Genomic DNA, 18,045 nt, shown 5'->3' with positions numbered 1-18,045 from the left:
ACACCTTTTATTGGTCATTAAGAAGAAGATGTCAGTGTCCAGGGGCCTCATGTAAAAAACGGTGTGTATGCACAAAAATGTTGCGTACTCCTGTTTCCACGCTCACATTGCGATGTATAAAACCTAAACTTGGTATAAAGCCACGCACATTTTCATGCCAGCTAAATGCTTGGCATACACAAGTTCTCTGCTCAGTTTTACAAACTGGCAGCACCCAGAGTCAAAGCAGTGCTTTTGTTCCAGTGTGGCTTCCCTTTCTTTTTTAGATCCAGATCCCTGACGCGGCTTTATCAAATACATTGAAATTAACTGCATATTGTTTATTAGTTTAAGGCATCTGATTGTAATTAACCTGTGACAATATAATTGTCCACGGAATGGCCAAACTATTCCAAATTCCATAGCTGCTTTAGCGTTGTTACTCTCAATGCACCTTCTTCTTCTTCTTCTTCTTTTTTCATCTGCTCCTGTTAGGGGTTGCCAGAGTGGATCATGATTTTCCATATTACTCTCACTGCACCACTCAGGAGTATTTATATCACTATATCTGAGTGTGAATCACAGCTCTAGTGCAGCTGATCGGAAAGAATTATCGGTATACAGCATCAAGCACACGCTGCCTCAGCAATGTTGTCTATTTGAACTGCTTCCATACGCCAAACGCTTCAGAGCCTTTCCTGTATGGACCTCGCGGTTCAGAAACAGTTTTATCCCAAGAGCTATAAACACACTCAATCAGTCCATCAAGTGCTCCTTGTAGAATTGTTTGTATTTATAAGTACAATCACCTCAATGTAAACTTGCATTACAGTTATAATATTGCGCAACATGAGCCACTTTATAAAGCGCATATTTACATATGATGACGATATCATTTTTAAGATGAATTGCAGCAAAATGTTTATTATATTATACAGATAAAACTTTAACTTAATTTAAATAATCTATATTGTTAATAATTAAATATGTGAGGACAAGGTGTTGCAGCACTAGCGAGGAGCTGGCGACCCGTTCACGGATTGTTCCTGCCTCGCGCTGTATTCTTGCTGGGACTGGCGCAACACTGAAAGGATAGAGGAATAGAACAGTTAAACACATACTATGAAGATATTTCAATGTTCCTTAAAAATTTTGAAGAATCGGCGTTCTAAGCTTACAGATGGCTTAACGTCTATTACAGAGCTGATTGTGTGGTGATTGGGTATTTGGAGAAAGAACAGGAAGGACAGGAATTTTGGTTTAGTACTTTGAAAGGGACAGTACTGCTACAATAAATTATTTCATCGAAGGTCGCACACGGCACAGCAAGCATCTTGCGGGAGGCAGGAACAATCTGTGGACAGGGCGTCAGCTCGTCACTATCACTCCGCCACCATGTCCTCATGTTTAATAACACGCTTTAATTCCTGTCATCATGAAAATGATATCAAGTATACATCTCAGTATTTAAATTATTCAGAGAGCTGTAATATCATTAATGTAATGGATTCTGTGTCCTGTTGGAGGAAGAGAACGCCCATTTAAGAAGCATGTAGTGATTCACACACATAGAGCACATAGAAGAACATATACAATACAAAGCATTTAACACGCTACTTTAGTTATGATGGGATGTCACTCGATCAACTTCCTTTTGTTGTTTATATCACTGTTTAAACCAACAAATAGTATGTTTTTCTTTGCCTCCACTTGGTATTTGCTGAAATTCTTCTATTTGCTCATTGCCATTGCCTTTTCACAGAACTCTGAGCTTAAGTGCTTTTATATTGATTTGCATATTCAAAGAGGCGTAATTCTGGGAGGAGTTGGGGCGGGACAGCAGGCGCATGCATGTGCGTTAAATTTCACACTGACTGGGATTTATGGAGTGGAAGAACGTGGAAGTTGGCAAACGCACAGATTTATGCATCTGGATTTTTTTGTGCGTACGAACATTTCCGATTTGGTCCGTGCGCCATGTTTTAGTATGAATTCTACGCACGGCATTATGCATGAAGCCCTGGGAGAGCAAATAAGGGAAGGGCAAGGGACCAGTCAAGAAGAGGACATTAAGGGAGGACACCAATCCAGTCAAGAAGAGGACAAAAATAGTGGGCATTGGTCATTCAACAAGAAAACCCAAAGAAGTGATGGCAAATCAGTCACAAAAAGGACATAAGGAAGTCGACAGTCTTGACAAGAAAAGAACATAAACAGGCATCAGTCTTGTCAAGAAGAACATAGCAAGTAAGGGGCCAATTTGATCAAGAAGAAGGCATGACGAAAGAAATACCATGTAGTGAAAAAAATGGCAAATCATCTGGGCATTGGTCCAGTCCAGGTAAGCATGTAAAAGAAATTGAAGAGACAAGTCAAGAGAAGAGCATTAAGGAAATAGCCAATCTAGTCAACACAAGAACATACAAAGAAGAATAAGAACAGATAAAAGGAAGGAGCCAATTTGATCAAGAAGAAGACATGATGGAAGAAAAACTGCAGTGAAGAAAATGCCAAACCATCTGGGCATTGGTACAGTCCAGGTGAGCACATACAGTATATGAAACTGAAGAGACAAGTCAAGAGAAGAACATTAAGGAAGGTGCCAATCTAGTCAACAAAAGAACAGAAGAAAAAGAAGCAGAAGAAGATGAAGAAATAGAAGAAGAGATAAAGGAAAGGACCAATTCAATCTAGAAGAAGGCATGAAGAAAGAAAAACAATGCAATCAAAAAGATTACATAAGGTATGGGCATCATTCCAGTCCAGGCAGGCACATAAAGGAAGGCCAAGAGACCAGTAAAGAAGAGAGATAAGGGGAGGAACACCAATCCAGTCAAGATGAAGATGTAAGTATTGTTTTCCACTTTATAGTTTGCCTGGTGAAGTGCACTTCACGTTGGCCAGGGGTGGATATTGCTAAATCAAACTGAGGTTGGATTTTTCATAGAAAGCAAATGGATATATAAACTTAAGAATACAAGTGCTTATCTGGGGTGGCACAGTGGTTATTCCTGCTACCACACCCCTCTGAGATTCTGAGTACTCAGACACAGTCTCTGTGGTGTCTCCCTGTGTCTTCAGGTTTTTTCTCCAGGATTTTTTTTCCATTTTACTCCCACAGACCAAACTTATGCAGATTGGGTGTTCTTGCATTACCAACCTGGCCCAGTTTGCATCTCCAGACTGATTTCCTTCCAGAGCACTCTGTTGGAATAAGCAGGCCCAGAAAAATTAATAGAATGGCACAGGGATGCAGTGGTTAGAGACCTCCAGCACGCTGGGTTTGAAGGATCTTCTCATCATGGTTTGAATGGAGTTGGCATGTCCTGCATGTCCTCCTCCAGTTTTCCCCCCACATGTGAGTTGGATTAGCCCCTTGTGAGTGAATATTAGTTCTAACTACTTTAGACTGGTACCCTAACCAAGATTTGCTCCTGACTCTGACCTGATGTTCTGATCAAGTTACTGCCTCCCAGCAGATCTACATTGGATAGATGGGACACAATATAAACACATATGTCAATATATGGTATTTTAATCTGTTCTGTGTATTTATTTCTTAATTTTTTGCAGCTGTGATTGCTCTATTTTGTCGGCAGTACGACATCATAAAGGACAATGACTCAAACAACAACAAGGAAAAAGCCAAACCCTCCTCTGAACACAGCACTCCTGAAAGGCCATCTGGAGGCATCCTACGCAGCAAGGTGAGGCTTAACGGCAACTTTCATTTCCAATTTCATTCATTTGGTGGGCCCCGGGAGAAAAATGCTGTTGGACTAACAAACTTGAAGTTGGTGGACCAGCAGCCCTCCGGTTGTGACTGATATATCAATCTTCCCTGTAAGCAAGGCCCTTAACCTGCAGTTGCTTCATCCTGAGTATGACGTTAATCTGTGTCCAGCCCAGCAAGCAGGTCCTCCAACTTACAGGGAAAACTTGGGGGTTGGTGGCAGGATTGTCCACCAAGAAAAGTCTCCCACTCTTCCTGTTGCACTCGGGTCCCAATCCAGATAGTGCGTCGCCGAACCCACCACATGCTGAACTATCAGCGCATGCTCCTAACCCCTCTCTCTATCTCTCTCTCTCTGTCTCTGTAAGCAATCCTTGTTATTGTGGTGGCCGGAGTTCCTCACTTTGAAAGAAGGCTCTAGGAGTCGTAGGATTGGGAAACAGATTGCAATAAACAATAATATTGACTCATCTCAAAATGAGTTGAGCCCCGAATAGGCCAAAAGTTACAGTTGTGAACACCTGGGGTTGTTGTTGCCCCTTTCAACCCAACAGACAGACACTCGGGACACAGGGTAAAAGCAGTGAGAAGTATTTTAATGTTTCTTACAATACACAATATATATATGTATATTTATGTATATATACAATATAACATCTGATGGACAATACAATACAATACAATGCAATTTATTTTTGTGTAGCCCAAAATCACACAAGAAGTGCCACAATGGGCTTTAACAGGCTCTGCCTCTTGACAGCCCCCCAGCCTTGACTCACTAAGAAGACAAGGAAAAACTCCCAAAAAAACCCTTGAAGGGAAAAAATGGAAGAAACCTCGAGAGAGGCAGTTCAGAGAGAGACCCCTTTCCAGGTAGGTTAGGCGTACAGTGGGTGTCAAAAAGAAGGGGGTCAATACAATACAATACACAGATACAGAACAAATCCTCAATACAGTATAAAAATAAAAAATATTACAAGTACAGAGCAGAATTCAACAGTAAATGATATCCCATAGTATGATTTGGATTTGTTCAGAGTCCTGGACGCCTCGGCCATCAAGCTGCCATCCCCATTTGGCTATTCCACTACTGAGTCAGCGCTGGGCCAGCCAATCCGATGAAAGGACCCCTCTACCTGATGATTCCTGAGATCCTCCATCAGGGATGACTTTACCTTAGGCAGGCAAAACAACTTGGCAGGTGGGCCATGGCACCAAGTGCCACATTTGAGTCCCGAGAAGAGAAACAGAATAGGTGAGGGTCAGTAACAAATTATAATGATCATGTTACTTATGTTTTAGTGCTAATGACTAACCACAGAGATGCAGTCTGTACAGTTAATCAGCAGCTCTAGTCAGGGTGTACTAAACTGAAGTTGTGAGTCTTCAGCCGGGATGTCAAAGCTGAGACCGAAGGGGCATTTCTTATAGTAGCAGGCAGACCACTCCAGAGTGTAGGGCCCTGTAACTGAGAGCTCGACCTCCCACTGTTATTTTATTAATCCTTGGAATCCTAAGCAGACCGACATCTTCAGATCTTAATGTGCGCTCTGGTTTGTAAGTCATGATAAGTTCAGACAAGTAAGCCGGACATCGGCCATTTAATGCTTTATATGTTAATAAAAGGAATTTGAAATCTGCCCTAAACTTCTCCTGCATTGCTTCCAAAGCACCACAGCCACAATAACCACAATTACTAAACACAATAATACCATATTCTTCTCCTCCACACCTTCCAGCAACCTCTGTCGTACTACCTCCCAACTCCGGCTCACTTACTGGGTCTCCAACAGTCCTTTATATAGTGACCGACCCGGAAGTGCTTCTGTTCTTGTTCCGGGTCAGATGGAGAATCCAAATTCTTTAATTAGCCTGGAAGTACTTTGGGGCTTCTGTCCTAATGACTTCCTAGTACTTCCAGGCTGCAAGGGAAGTATGGCTCCCAAGGTCCTTTTACTGCTCCCCCTGGCGGCACCCACGGTACCCAACAGGGCTGAGAAACCGGACTCCAAGTCACAGGATGCCCTGTGAGAATCCGGGGCACTGCTGCAATCCAGGGGAGCTGCCATCTAGTGTTTTGGGGGATGTAGTGTCCTGAAAAAGCTACCTTTCCCCCATCCTTCCATCTCAGCGATGTCCCACCTGGGATGAGCTGCCAGCCGTCCTCCACACAGTATATACAGCATAAACATTTCTTATCTTCCTGACCTCGCTGTAAGAAGCTCATTCCCTGCTTACCCTGACTCCCTAACTGCAGCTGTTATTTTCAGGGTTACCCTAAACACCATTTTTTTACTGTTTTTCTCCGACCCTTATCTTTTGGCCTGTCTGTGTTTCCCTCTCCATCGTCACCAGCCACCTGGCCCCTTAATTACTTAGATATTGGTGGTTTCTCCTGACCTTCATCCTAAAAAAAAATATGGGCATGTGCCTTTACTAGTCAATTGCTTAAGCATACATTTTGTTTGATTCTCATCTAAGACCATCTATTTTATGCTTAATACATACTAAGACATGATTCTTATCTTCCATATTTACAGCATAAGGTCAGAAGATTCAAACATTAGAAAAAAAGTGTAAAGGACAGGACATTCAGCTCAACAATGTATCCACCTAACTTCTTCAAAATAATATCGAGATTTGAAGGTCCCTAAAGTCTTACTGTCTACCAAACTACTCGGTAACCTATTCCATGTGCCTAGGGTTCTTTTTGGGAAGAAAAGCTTTCTAGCATTTGTATGCAATCTGCCCATGTCTCCCTGAGTTGTTGTTGAACTCATTTTAAAGTAATGGAAGTGACCCACCAAACTCATTCCCTTCATAACTTTAAAACACTTCAGTCAGGTCTCCTTCTTAATCTCCATCCGATTAAACCGAAAAGGTTCAACTCCTTCAGTCTCTCCTTAAAGCTCATACCTCTTAGCCAGCCTGCCAAGTCACCAAACCTACCCACCTGATTTCTTCCAAATAACATCAAGTCGAGATTTGAAGATCCCTAAAGTCCTACTATCTACTGCATTTCTTTGTCATTTATTCCACGTGTTTGTGAGTCTTACCTGGCAGGGGAGATACCATGATCACTAAGGTGGTTCTCCCAGGGCGAGGCTCATCCATTGCACTCTGGTTGTGCTGACCCCTGCGATTTCCCCAAATGCGGGAAACTCGACTGCATAATTTGTGGTATCACAAAGCAGCATAAAGAAGTGGGAAGCCTCACACCTGGACAAACTGGTGAGGAAGGCAGGCTCTATTGTAGGCACAGAGCTGGACAGTTTGACATCTGTGGCAGAGTGACGGGCGCTGAGCAGACTCCTGTCAATCATGGAGAATCCACTGCATGCAATGAACAGGATCATCTCCAGACAGAGGAGCAGCTTCAGTGACAGACTGCTGTCACCGTCCTGCTCCACTGACAGAATGTGGAGATCGTTCCTCCCCCACACTATGCGACTCTTCAATTCCACCCGGGGGGTAAACGTTAACATTATACAAAGTTATTGTCTGTTTGTATACCTGCATTGTTATCAGCATTGTTATCACTCTTTAATTTAATATTGTTTTTTGTATCAGTACGTTGCTGCTGGAGTATGTGAATTTCCCCTTGGGATTAATAAAGTATCTCTATCTATCTATCTATCTATCTATCTATCTATCTATCTATCTATCTATCTATCTATCTATCTATCTATCTATCTATCTATCTATCTATCTATCTATCTATCTATCTATCTATCTATCTATCTCTACTATTCTTTCATGAAGAAGAACTTCCTATATACAATACAATACAATTTATTTCTGTATGGCCCAAAATCACACAGGAAGTGCCGCAATGGGCTTTAACAGGCCCTGCCTCTTTGACAGCCCCTCTAAGAAGACAAGGAAAACTCCCAAAAAAACCTTGTAGGGAAAAAATGGAAGAAACCTTGGGAAAGGCAGTTCAAAGAGAGACCCCTTTCCAGGTAGGTTGGGCGTGCAGTGGGTGTCAAAAGAAGGGGGTCAATACAATACAATGCAGTACACAGAACAGAACAAGTCCTCAATATAGTAAGAAATAAAAAATATAAATTTTAGAAGTACAGAGCAGAATTTAACAATAGATGATTTGGATTAGTGTAGAGTCCTGGAGACCTCATCCTTCAAGCTGCCTCCCCCATTTGGCCATTCCACGGCTGAAACAGTGCTGGGCCAGCCAGTCCGATGAAAGGACCCCTCTTTCCCACGATTCCTGCGATCCTCCATCAGAGGTGACTTTTCCTTAGGCAGGCAAAACAACTTGGCAGGTGGGCCGTGGCACCAAGTGTCACATTTGAGTATCGAGAAGAAAAACAGAATAAGTGAGGGTTAGTATACAATTATAACTGTCATGTTACTTATGTTTAAGTGCTAATGACTAACAACAGAGATGCAGTCTGTACAGTTAATCAGCAGCTCTAGTCAGGGTGTGCTAAACTGAAGTAGTGAGTCTTCAGCCGGGATTTAACAGCTGAGACCGAAGGGGCATCTCTTATAGTAGCAGGCAGACCACTCCAGAGTTTAGGGGCCCTGTAACTAAAAGCTCGACCTCCCACTGTTATTTTATTAATCCTTGGAATCATAAGCAGACTGGCATCTTGAGATCTTAATGTGCGCTCAGGTTTGTAAGTTATGAGAAGTTCAGACAAGTAAGCCGGGCCTCAACCATTTAATGCTTTATATGTTAAAAGAAGGATTTTGAAATATGCCTTAAACTTAACCGGGAGCCAGTGTTAGGATTTAAGAACTGGAGTTATGTGTTCGTATTTTCTTGTTCCTGTAATAATTCTTGCAGTTGCATTTTGTATTAACTGGAGGCTGTATAAAGAACAGTTTGAACATCTAGTGAACACCACATTGCAGTAGTCAATCCTACTAGAGATAAATGCATGAATTAATTTCTCAGAATCCTGTTTATTTAGAAAGCGTCTTAATTTCCTAACATTTTTAAGATGGAAGAAACATGTTTTGGACAACTTTGTAATATGCACTTTAAATGACATGCTAGAGTCAAAGAGAACTCCTAGATTGCAGGCTGATTCAGTAAAATTAATTGGGATTCCAACTGAGTTAAATGATGACAAAATATTGTTGTGATCAGCATCATTCCCTCCAACAATTAACATCTCTGTTTTATCTGTATTTAAAGACAAGTAGTTCTCATTCATCCACTCCTTTAATTCGCTAACACAACTAATTAAAGACAATTTATCCACTGTTTGCTATGAGGGTCGTTCAAAAAGTTTCTGCGCTTTTTTATAACTCTGTTTATTATGAATGGACGGCACGGTGGCGCAGTGGTAGCACTGCTGCCTCGCAGTAAGGAGACCTTGGTTCGCTTCCCGGCTCCTCCCTGTGTGGAGTTTGCATGTTCTCCCTGTGTCTGAGTGGGGTTCCTCCCACAGTCCAAAGACATGCAGTTTAGGTGCATTGGCGATCCTAAAATTGTCCCTATTGTGTGCTTGGTGTGTGGCTGTATGTGTGTGCCCTGCAGTGGGTTGGCGCCCTGCCTGGGATTGGTTCCTGCCTTGTGCCCTGTGTTGGCTGGGATTGGCACCAGCAGACCCCCGTGACCCTGTGTTAGGATATAGTGGGTTGGACAACGACTGACTGACTGACTGTTTATTAACAATTTCAAAAACAAATGACATCTGTTTTCTACATGGTCACCTTCCACTGCGATGCAATTTTCCCAGCGTCGTACTAACTTGTTAACGGCATCAGCAAAAAATGATTTTCCCTTCACCGTTTCAAATGAAAATTAGATAGATAGATAGATAGATAGATAGATAGATAGATAGATAGATAGATAGATAGATAGATAGATAGATAGATAGATAGATAGATAGATAGATAGATAGATAGATAGATAGATAGATAGGAACGATCTCCACATTCTGTCAGTGGAGCAGGATGGTGACAGCAGTTTGTCAGTGAAGCTGCTCCTCTGTCTGGAGATGATCCTGTTCAGTGGATGCAGTGGATTCTCCATAATTGACAGGAGTCTGCTCAGTGCCCTTCGCTCTGCCACAGATATTAAACTGTCCAGCTCCATACCTACAATAGAGCCTGCCTTCCTCACCAGTTTGTCCAGGCGTGAGGAGTCCCTGTTCTTTATGCTGCCTCCCCAGCACACCACCGCATAGAAGAGGGCGCTTGCCACAACCATCTGATAGAACATCTGCAGCATCTTATTGCAGATGTTGAAGGACGCCAGCCTTCTAAGGAAGTATAGTCGGCTCTGTCCTTTCTTGCACAGAGCATCAGTATTGGCAGTCTAGTCTAATTTATCATCCAGCTGCACTCCCAGGTATTTATAGGTCTGCACACACTCACCTCTGATAATCACGGGGTCCATGAGGGGCCTGGGCCTCCTAAAATCCACCACCAGCTCTTTGGTTTTGCTGGTGTTCAGTTGTAGGTGGTTTGAGTATAGGCTGAACAGGACCAGAGAAGGCACAGTCCCCTGCAGCGCTCCTGTGCTGCTGACCACAATGTCAGACGTGCAGTTCCTGAGACGCACATACTGCGGTCTGTCTGTAAGATGGTCTACGATCCATGCCACCAGGTATGAATCTAGTCCCATTTCTGTCAGCTTGTCCCTAAGGAGCAGAGGTTGGATGGTGTTGAAGGCACTAGAAAAGTCCAGAAACATAATTCTTACTGCACCACTGCCTCTGTCCAAGTGGGAGAGGGATCGGTGTTTGTATTTTTACAGCCTACATTTACCATTGTGGCTCTCATTTAGGAGATAGTTAGTTAGTTGGGCCCTCATTTCTGAGAAAAGCAAGTCCTTGCAGGCTTGACCTTAAATGGCTTTTAGATTATCCCCATTATTCATACTAGACACAGGGTCTACTGGAGGTTTCTTTTTTCCTTGTTTCATCTCTAGTGAGAAGTCAAGCAAAATGCCACTTTTAATTTAGCTAACTAAAAAGATTACAAAATGCAAGCTTTCAAAGCAACTCAGTTCCCTTCTTCAGGAAAGATGTAATACAGAAACTGTGATTCCCTGTGCTTATAGAGACACCAAGACAGATACAGCATTGGAAAACCTTTAAGAGAGATAGCTTAGTTGTAAAAAATCGGGAGTGGTCTCCCCTCAACTTTCTCGTATACTCAGATATGGGGATAGATATTTGAGGAGTAAACTGCAAGACAATGATTATATTTTTATATTGTGTACATTAAAGAACCATCAACAACAAATTATATTAATAATATATCCATCCATCCATTATCCAACCCTCTATATCCTAACTACAGGGTCACGGGGGTCTTCTGGAGCCAATCCCAGCCAACACAGGGCGCAAGGCAGGAAACAAACCGTGAGCAGGGCGCCAGCTCACCACAGATTAATAACATCCATCCATCCACGCATCCATTTTCCAACCCACTGAATCCGAACACAGGGTCATGGGGGTCTGCTGGAGCCAGTCCCAGCCAACACAGGATGGATGGATGGTGTTAAAATATTGATTACAAAATTATACTAAAACAAACCCAAGACTAAAAAGTTTAAAATAATATATATACAGTACTGTGCAAAAGTTTTAGGCAGGTGTGAAAAAATGCTGTAAACAAAGAATGCTTTCAAAAATGGAAGTGTTAATCATTTATTTTCATCAATCAACAAAATGCAGTGAATGAACAAAAGAGAAATCTAAATCAAGTCCATATTTGGTGTGACCACCCTTTGCCTTCAAAACAGCATCAATGAAATATATACAGTATATGTATATATATGTATATGTGTATATATATGTATATGTGTATGTGTATATATGTATATACAGTGATCCCTCACTTATCGCGGGAGACAGGTTCCAAGGCCGACCGCGATAACTGAATTTCCGCGAAGTAGGGACACCATATTTATTTAATTATTTAACGTGTATTTGGACGTTTTTAAACCCTCCCTGTATTGTTTACAACCCACCCTTTACTCTATTAATAACAGGGACAACTGCTAAGCAATATGAAATTGGTAGATAAGTTTACACTTACTGTATAGCGAAGTACACGTAGCAGCTTGTAGGCGGTCATGACGTCGTCGACCTTGTTGCAAAGATTCCTAAAGCAGATTCCATCCAGACTACTGCCTTAGCACGTCCACTTGCAACTCGTTTTGCGCCCTGGTTAAAGGACACTGTGGCCGTAGATCTTATATGCTTTTCCTCCTTTTTAAATAAAAAGAACCGTGGACTCATTGATGCCGTAATGGTGTCCTGCAGCGGTGTAGCTGTTCCCTTCCTTCAACATATCCAAAACTTTTACATTTTCTGCAATCATTTGCATCTTCTGTTGGCGCTTGGACATGGCCCCTGAAGCAGTAGCACGTTAATGCTGAATGAGTGAGATGAGACTTCCTGGTTAATGCAGCACTCCATCGCTGAGCCAATCAGCAGCACACAGGAACTTAAGTGCGTGCTCTGATTGGGTAGCTTCTCAGCCATCCGCCAATAGCATCTCTTGTATGTAATCAACTGGGCAAACCACATGAGGAAGCAAGTACCAGAACTAAAAAGACCCATTGTCCGCAGAAACCCGCAAAGCAGCGAAAAATCTGCGTTATATATTTAGATATGCTTACATATAAAATCCGCGAAGTCGTGAATCCGCGAAAGTGAACCGCGAAATAGCGAGGGATTACTGTATATATATAATCTGTATCACACCCCAATCAACCCCGACATAACACTCAACCCCGAAAGTGACTGGCGGAAAGTAATACTAAAAAGGTGCAGCAAAATGTTAATATACAACACGAACCCTCTCTTGACCCCACACTAAACATGAAATGAATGAGACACACAGGAAAAACAAAACGTACATAAAAGTCCAGAAGATCAAACGAAATATGAATAATGTTTGTGGAACCGGTTCGGCTGGAAAAAGTGTCCTATGGCAATTATATACGGATGAGAATGATGGCTTGCTCCTCACCCCAAACAACAAGAAACTGTGTCACGGTGCTTATCCTCGGTACATCGGCGTAGTCCAGAACCCCTGGGTTTTGCGGTGCAAAAGTGAAGTTGTCAGGCGTTGAATGTGGCAAGTAGAAAAAGGTGTAAATGATCTGGATCTCTGCTTTCACTTGGCTTTGCAATGAATGGACAGTAAGTAGAACGGGATTTCTCTTTTTTTTTTGACCTCCTGTTTAAATAGTGAATGTTCTGGATGCAAGTGATGGGAATAACAGGACAAATTATCATGAGGGACTACGGTTCCACAATGTTATCCTTCCCCATTTGTTTCCAGGGGAGCATATTTACATAGGCACACAGACCATGTAAACAGGACAATGCTACGAAAGACGGGACTCAGCACAAAATACACTTGTGACAACATTAATCATGTAGCACCGCTACAAATTTATTCTGTTGTAGATTCAGTGCCTCCTCTAGTCAAACTGGGCCCCCAACCCACCCACACCAAATTCACTAAATTCGTATTTCTTCTAAAAGCTTGTCATGAATGTGAATCACTTGGTATGCAGTTTTGGTTTAAAGATAAAGCAGCCCTTGAAGTCCAGAGAAGAGCGGCTGGGCTGATTGCAGGATCGAGAGGTCTGAACAATGAGGAGGGATTTGAAGGATTGAACCTTTTCAGATATTAAGAGCTGGCGAGATTGACGTTTCTTGAAATCATGAAAGGAATTAGTGCAGTGGACCCCAGCTACTTTTTAAGGAGTTCGACTAGAACACTGGAGCATGGCTGGAAACTTGTTGAGGGTAAGTCTCGTTTTTCTTCACACAGAGTACCACGGATATATGGAGTAAATGACCAAGTAGCGTGGTGGAAAGGAGGACTTTAGGGACTCTCAAAACTCAGCTTGATTGGAGGAGTTACGTGGATGGGACTGGTGCACTTTACTGGGCTGAATGGCCCGTTCTCGTCACAATTTTTCTAAAAGTCGGTGTAAAACAGGGGAGCGGCTCTTTGGTTTCTTATGATCTCTTCCAAAGTTGCTTCCCTTTGTTCTCAGCTTGTGTGCTGTGTGACGATCGTCACTCCTCTAATCTTTTTTTTTTTTCCTTTTCCTTCCACAGTTTCAAAAAACTCCATCAATCAATATAATTGAAGTGTGACGGCACGAGGCTAAGCGATCCTAAAGAGCAAGTCAAGAAGCCAAGCCATCTCCTGCAGTTTGTCAACCCTTGGGACTCCTATGAGGGAGAGGACCGACTCGGACTCTGAGCTTTTTTTTTTCCCCCTCCTTTTCAAAATGCATGTGTCCCCTTCCAAGCCATTTGACTCTCGAATAAAGACATGCAAGGAGCATAAAAGACTGACTGGGGTGGCCAAAGGTGAGTCACAGCCTGCTGGCCCACCGGGGGGGAAAAAAAACTAAAGAGGTGCACCAATGGACCCACCGCACCACTTAGGGGCTGGAGGGACAATCAGAGGAAGGAGTGCCTGCCAGTGTCCTGGGACATGAACGGATGGACAAACTGGGCCCATTGTGGCCTCCTCCAATGATACTTGGGGGGGAAAAACCAGAGATTTGTATCCTTATCAGATTAGAGAATAGCCTTGGATGTCAGAAATGAAATGTTGAAGGAGGGCCGATTTAAAGAGGTCCGCGAATCACTCGGTGGTACATCATGAATGGGCAGCATCAACAGAAACGGAACTCGTTTATTTCTAAAGCCATACTGATGGCTTTCTGCAGACATGACACCCCTTCTGCTTTCAAAGAGGCCGTCACATTTTTCTTTTTTTGGGATAATGGGATTAGTCTTTTTCAGGCTACTTTTAGTCAATCCTAAGTATACCAAATAATTATTATATATTGTATATGCTGATTCCAATTAAAATCCTATGCATTAGGAAAGCAAGTGAATGTCTGACTGTATGGCTTTTTTGAAGTGTGCACTCTAGGGGGTGCTCTAGAGTCATTCTTGCATTTGGATTGCTGTCAAGGCGTCCAAAATCTAAATACAGGGGATGAGCCAGTTAAAGACCACCTATGGTCTGGACCAAGCAAATGTAAAGCAATTTGGTCATTAGGCAGACGCATGTATGGGAAAGGCATTCTATGAATAAAATTTATTATTATTATTATTATTATTTACTATTATTTTTATTGTATTTTACTATATGCACATATGGTGATGGTATATACGGCATACAGTAACAAATAACAGATAATAAAAAATGCATACAATAATAATAATACACTCATTCGGTCCCAATCTGGGTGGCACATCATATGGTGGGTGCGACAACATGCTGTAATCAGCACAGGCTCTCAACCTCCCTCCTCCCATTCTATATACCTATTGTAAAATCGGGAGTGGTGTCCCCTCGACTTTCTTGTATACTCAGATATGGGGATGGATATTTGAAAAAACATCAACAATAACTAAACAATACTTATACCCCCTAGACGGCGTGAGCTCAATAAAATCCATCTGCAGATGTTCAAAGGGCCCTTCCGACATTGGTGTTTCTGACAGACTTACCTGCAGTCCTTTTCCTATGTTAAATCGTTGGCATAGTGCACAATTCTTACAGTACAGTTCTACAAACAGGGTGAACCCTGGGGCATGCCATGTTTGTTGCAATTGGTGTATCATTGCATCTTTGAATGCATGGTCAGGTCCATGCACTGCCTTGGCCATTCCTGGCAAAGAAGCTCTAAGAAGAAAACATTTTTAGTTAGTTGATGGATCTGCAATTGCTTCGTTCTGCAAGCAGGTCCTCCAACTTACTTGGGGGTTGGTGGCAGGATTGGCACCCCAGCCACCGTAAAAAAAAAAAAATAATAATCTCACACCATGCCATTGTGGTGCTGAGGTGTCACCCACTGGACGGCTACACTTGGGTCCCATTCTGGGTGGTGTGGTGGGTGCAGTAAGCACTGTAATCGGCACATGCTCCCAAACTGTCTAGTTTTCATGCATCACTTGATAGGCTTTGATGAAGTTGCTCTGGAGGACAGCTGGGATATTCCAGCGTCTCGGGGGCTAAATGGTACCTCGATCAGGTGGTGGCAGTGCAAGATCTCCACCACAGAAGAACTGGAAAAAAAAAAAACAGCAGAGAATAGTGGGATTTGTACAGATTGTGGATCCCAGAAAAATATGATAATTTGATGCCCATATACAGGGTGAGCCAAAATGAAGTAGCACATTTCTCAAGGTCACTAGGTGAAGTAGAGGCAACCGAGTGGGTTGGGGTGGGGGTCCTCTGATAGGTGATCCCTTGTAGTTTTCATGCCATGGTCTGGTGCGCACCGTGCTTTCGCTGTCGAAGCATTCTTCAAAAACAACGAATCCATCATCACTACGCAACACGCCTTTCAAACGCACTTCAGCATTCCTCCTGACGGTGATGTCCCAAATCGGAAAGCAATTCTTCAGTGGGTCGCTAAATTTAGGCAGAGAGATACAACATTGAACAGAAAATCTTCAGGCTGTCCTCGGACTGTACAAACACCTGAAAACATCCAAGCTGTAAGGACATTAATTTTGCAGTTTCCTAGATGTTCAGTGTGCTTCTGCCATTTCCAACGCATCTTTGAGGGGGATTTTGCATGAGGACCTTAACTTCCATCCATACAAAATGATGGCAGTGCAGGAACTCACTGAGAGAAACTGGGAGAGTCGTAAAGAGTTGTGTGCCAACATTCTGCAAACCGTTCATTGAGATGCAGCAGCTCATACGGCACGGAGATCCATGCCAGTTTTGTGGGAGATGTTTCAGGGGAAGCTGATCTCCCTGTGCGGTAATGTCGGGTGGCCTTCACGTTCGCCTGATCTCACTCAGTGTGATTTCTTACTTCTGGGGCTCTCTTAATTCGAAGGTATACACACACCGATCTCAAAACTTTGAAGCCCTCAAGGATGGTATTCGCCACAAAATCGTCGCTATTCCCTTTAAAATGGCCGAACGAGTCATGTGAGTGCTCAGAAATTGTCTCGAAGACTGTATCGCTAATGATGGCTACCATCTTGAAGACATCATTTTTAAAACACAATGAAAAAAAATCTATTTTGTTTTACCCTTTCTTGTGTCGTAACGAAATTTATTTTATTATTATTTTTTTGCAGAATAAAAATTTGAAAGGTGGTACTTCTTTTTGGCTCATCGTGTAGTCTATTAGGAATGCAACTGAAAAGTAGTTATGATAAAACCTAATTAAAATAATCAGTTTTTAGCAGTTTTTTTAAAAATGTTCCACAGAATTAGCTTGGCAAATTTCTATTGCTAAAGTATCCCAGATTTTAGGTGCATAACAGCAAAACGCCGCCTCACCGCTTCTTTTAAGTTTGGCTCTTGGGATTATAAGCAGACCTTCATTTAAAGATCTGAGGTTATGATTTGGAGTGTAGAGGGACAGGCATTCTAATATATAAGAAGGAGCGAGATTATTTAAGGCTTTATAAACCATTAGTAGTATTTTAAAGTTAATTCTAAATGACACCGGTAGCCAATGTAATGATGCTAAGACTGGTGTGATGTGCTCAGATTTTCTTTTTCTAGTTAAGATTCTGGCTGCTGCATTCTGTACTAACTGTAACTCTAGGTAGTCCTGTTAGGAGTGCATTGCAGTAATCTGGTCAACTGAAAACAAAACCATGAACTAATTTTTCAGCGTCTTGTAAAGTTATAAGAGGTCTAACTTTTGTTGAATCCCTTAAGTGTAAAAATGCAGTCCTTGTAAACTGGTTAGTGTGTGATTTAAAGTTTAGGCCAGAGTCGATGATTACTCCTCAATTGTTTACATCTGTCTTGACTTCTAACCCTAACGGACCAAATTTATTTCTAATATCCTCGCTATATCCATGTTTTCCAATCACACCGATTTCTGTTTTCTCCTTATTTAGTTTGAGAAGGTTACTACTTATCCACACAGGAACAGAGGGCCAAGAGTGCCAGAGTCATCAGGCGCTAAAGATAAATGAAGCCATGTGCCATCTGCTGTGGTGGGTTGGCACCCTGCCCAGGATTGTTTCCTGTGTTGGCTGGGATTGGCTCCAGCAGACCCCCGTGACCCTGTGTTCAGATTCAGCGGGTTAGAAAATGGATGGATGGATGGAGGTGCCATCTGCTTAGCTGTGGTAGCTCACTTTGTGCTTCAAGATAATCTGACCTCATGGTAGCATAGAGATTGAAAAGAGCAGGGAACCAGAAAAGATCCTCAATCCTTATGTACTGAGCCAACATTCTTCATTGAATCTTAGCACTTTTTACTCCCTCTGCACAAAGAAATCAAATCAAATGGTGCGATGCCACAGCGGAGTGCCCACGTTCATTTGAATCCACAAAGGTCTCATGGTCGCCTCCCTCACTTGTCTTCTTCACTTTTT

At 42.4% G+C, this 18,045-nt stretch overlaps 1 protein-coding gene and 1 pseudogene across 1 annotated transcript in view; both read left to right on the top strand.

Moving 5' to 3' along the window:
* The window catches only part of fndc4a (fibronectin type III domain containing 4a), a 175,780-nt gene extending 161,784 nt beyond the window's left edge, over window positions 1-13,996 (top strand). Inside the window, exons 5-6 of the mRNA XM_028796380.2 lie at window positions 3,553-3,686; window positions 13,780-13,996. Coding sequence (XP_028652213.1) covers window positions 3,553-3,686; window positions 13,780-13,818 — 173 coding nt within the window. The 3' untranslated portion in view covers window positions 13,819-13,996. The remainder of the gene's footprint in view (window positions 1-3,552; window positions 3,687-13,779) is intronic.
* LOC114649736 (uncharacterized) lies at window positions 6,761-6,899 on the top strand (annotated as a pseudogene).
* Window positions 13,997-18,045: the final 4,049 nt, after the last annotated feature.

Source organism: Erpetoichthys calabaricus, chromosome 3, assembly GCF_900747795.2.
Source record: "Erpetoichthys calabaricus chromosome 3, fErpCal1.3, whole genome shotgun sequence".
NCBI lineage: Eukaryota > Metazoa > Chordata > Cladistia > Polypteriformes > Polypteridae > Erpetoichthys > Erpetoichthys calabaricus.
The sequence above is the reverse complement of the archived record's forward strand: the minus strand, read 5'-3'. Positions and strand labels throughout refer to the sequence as shown.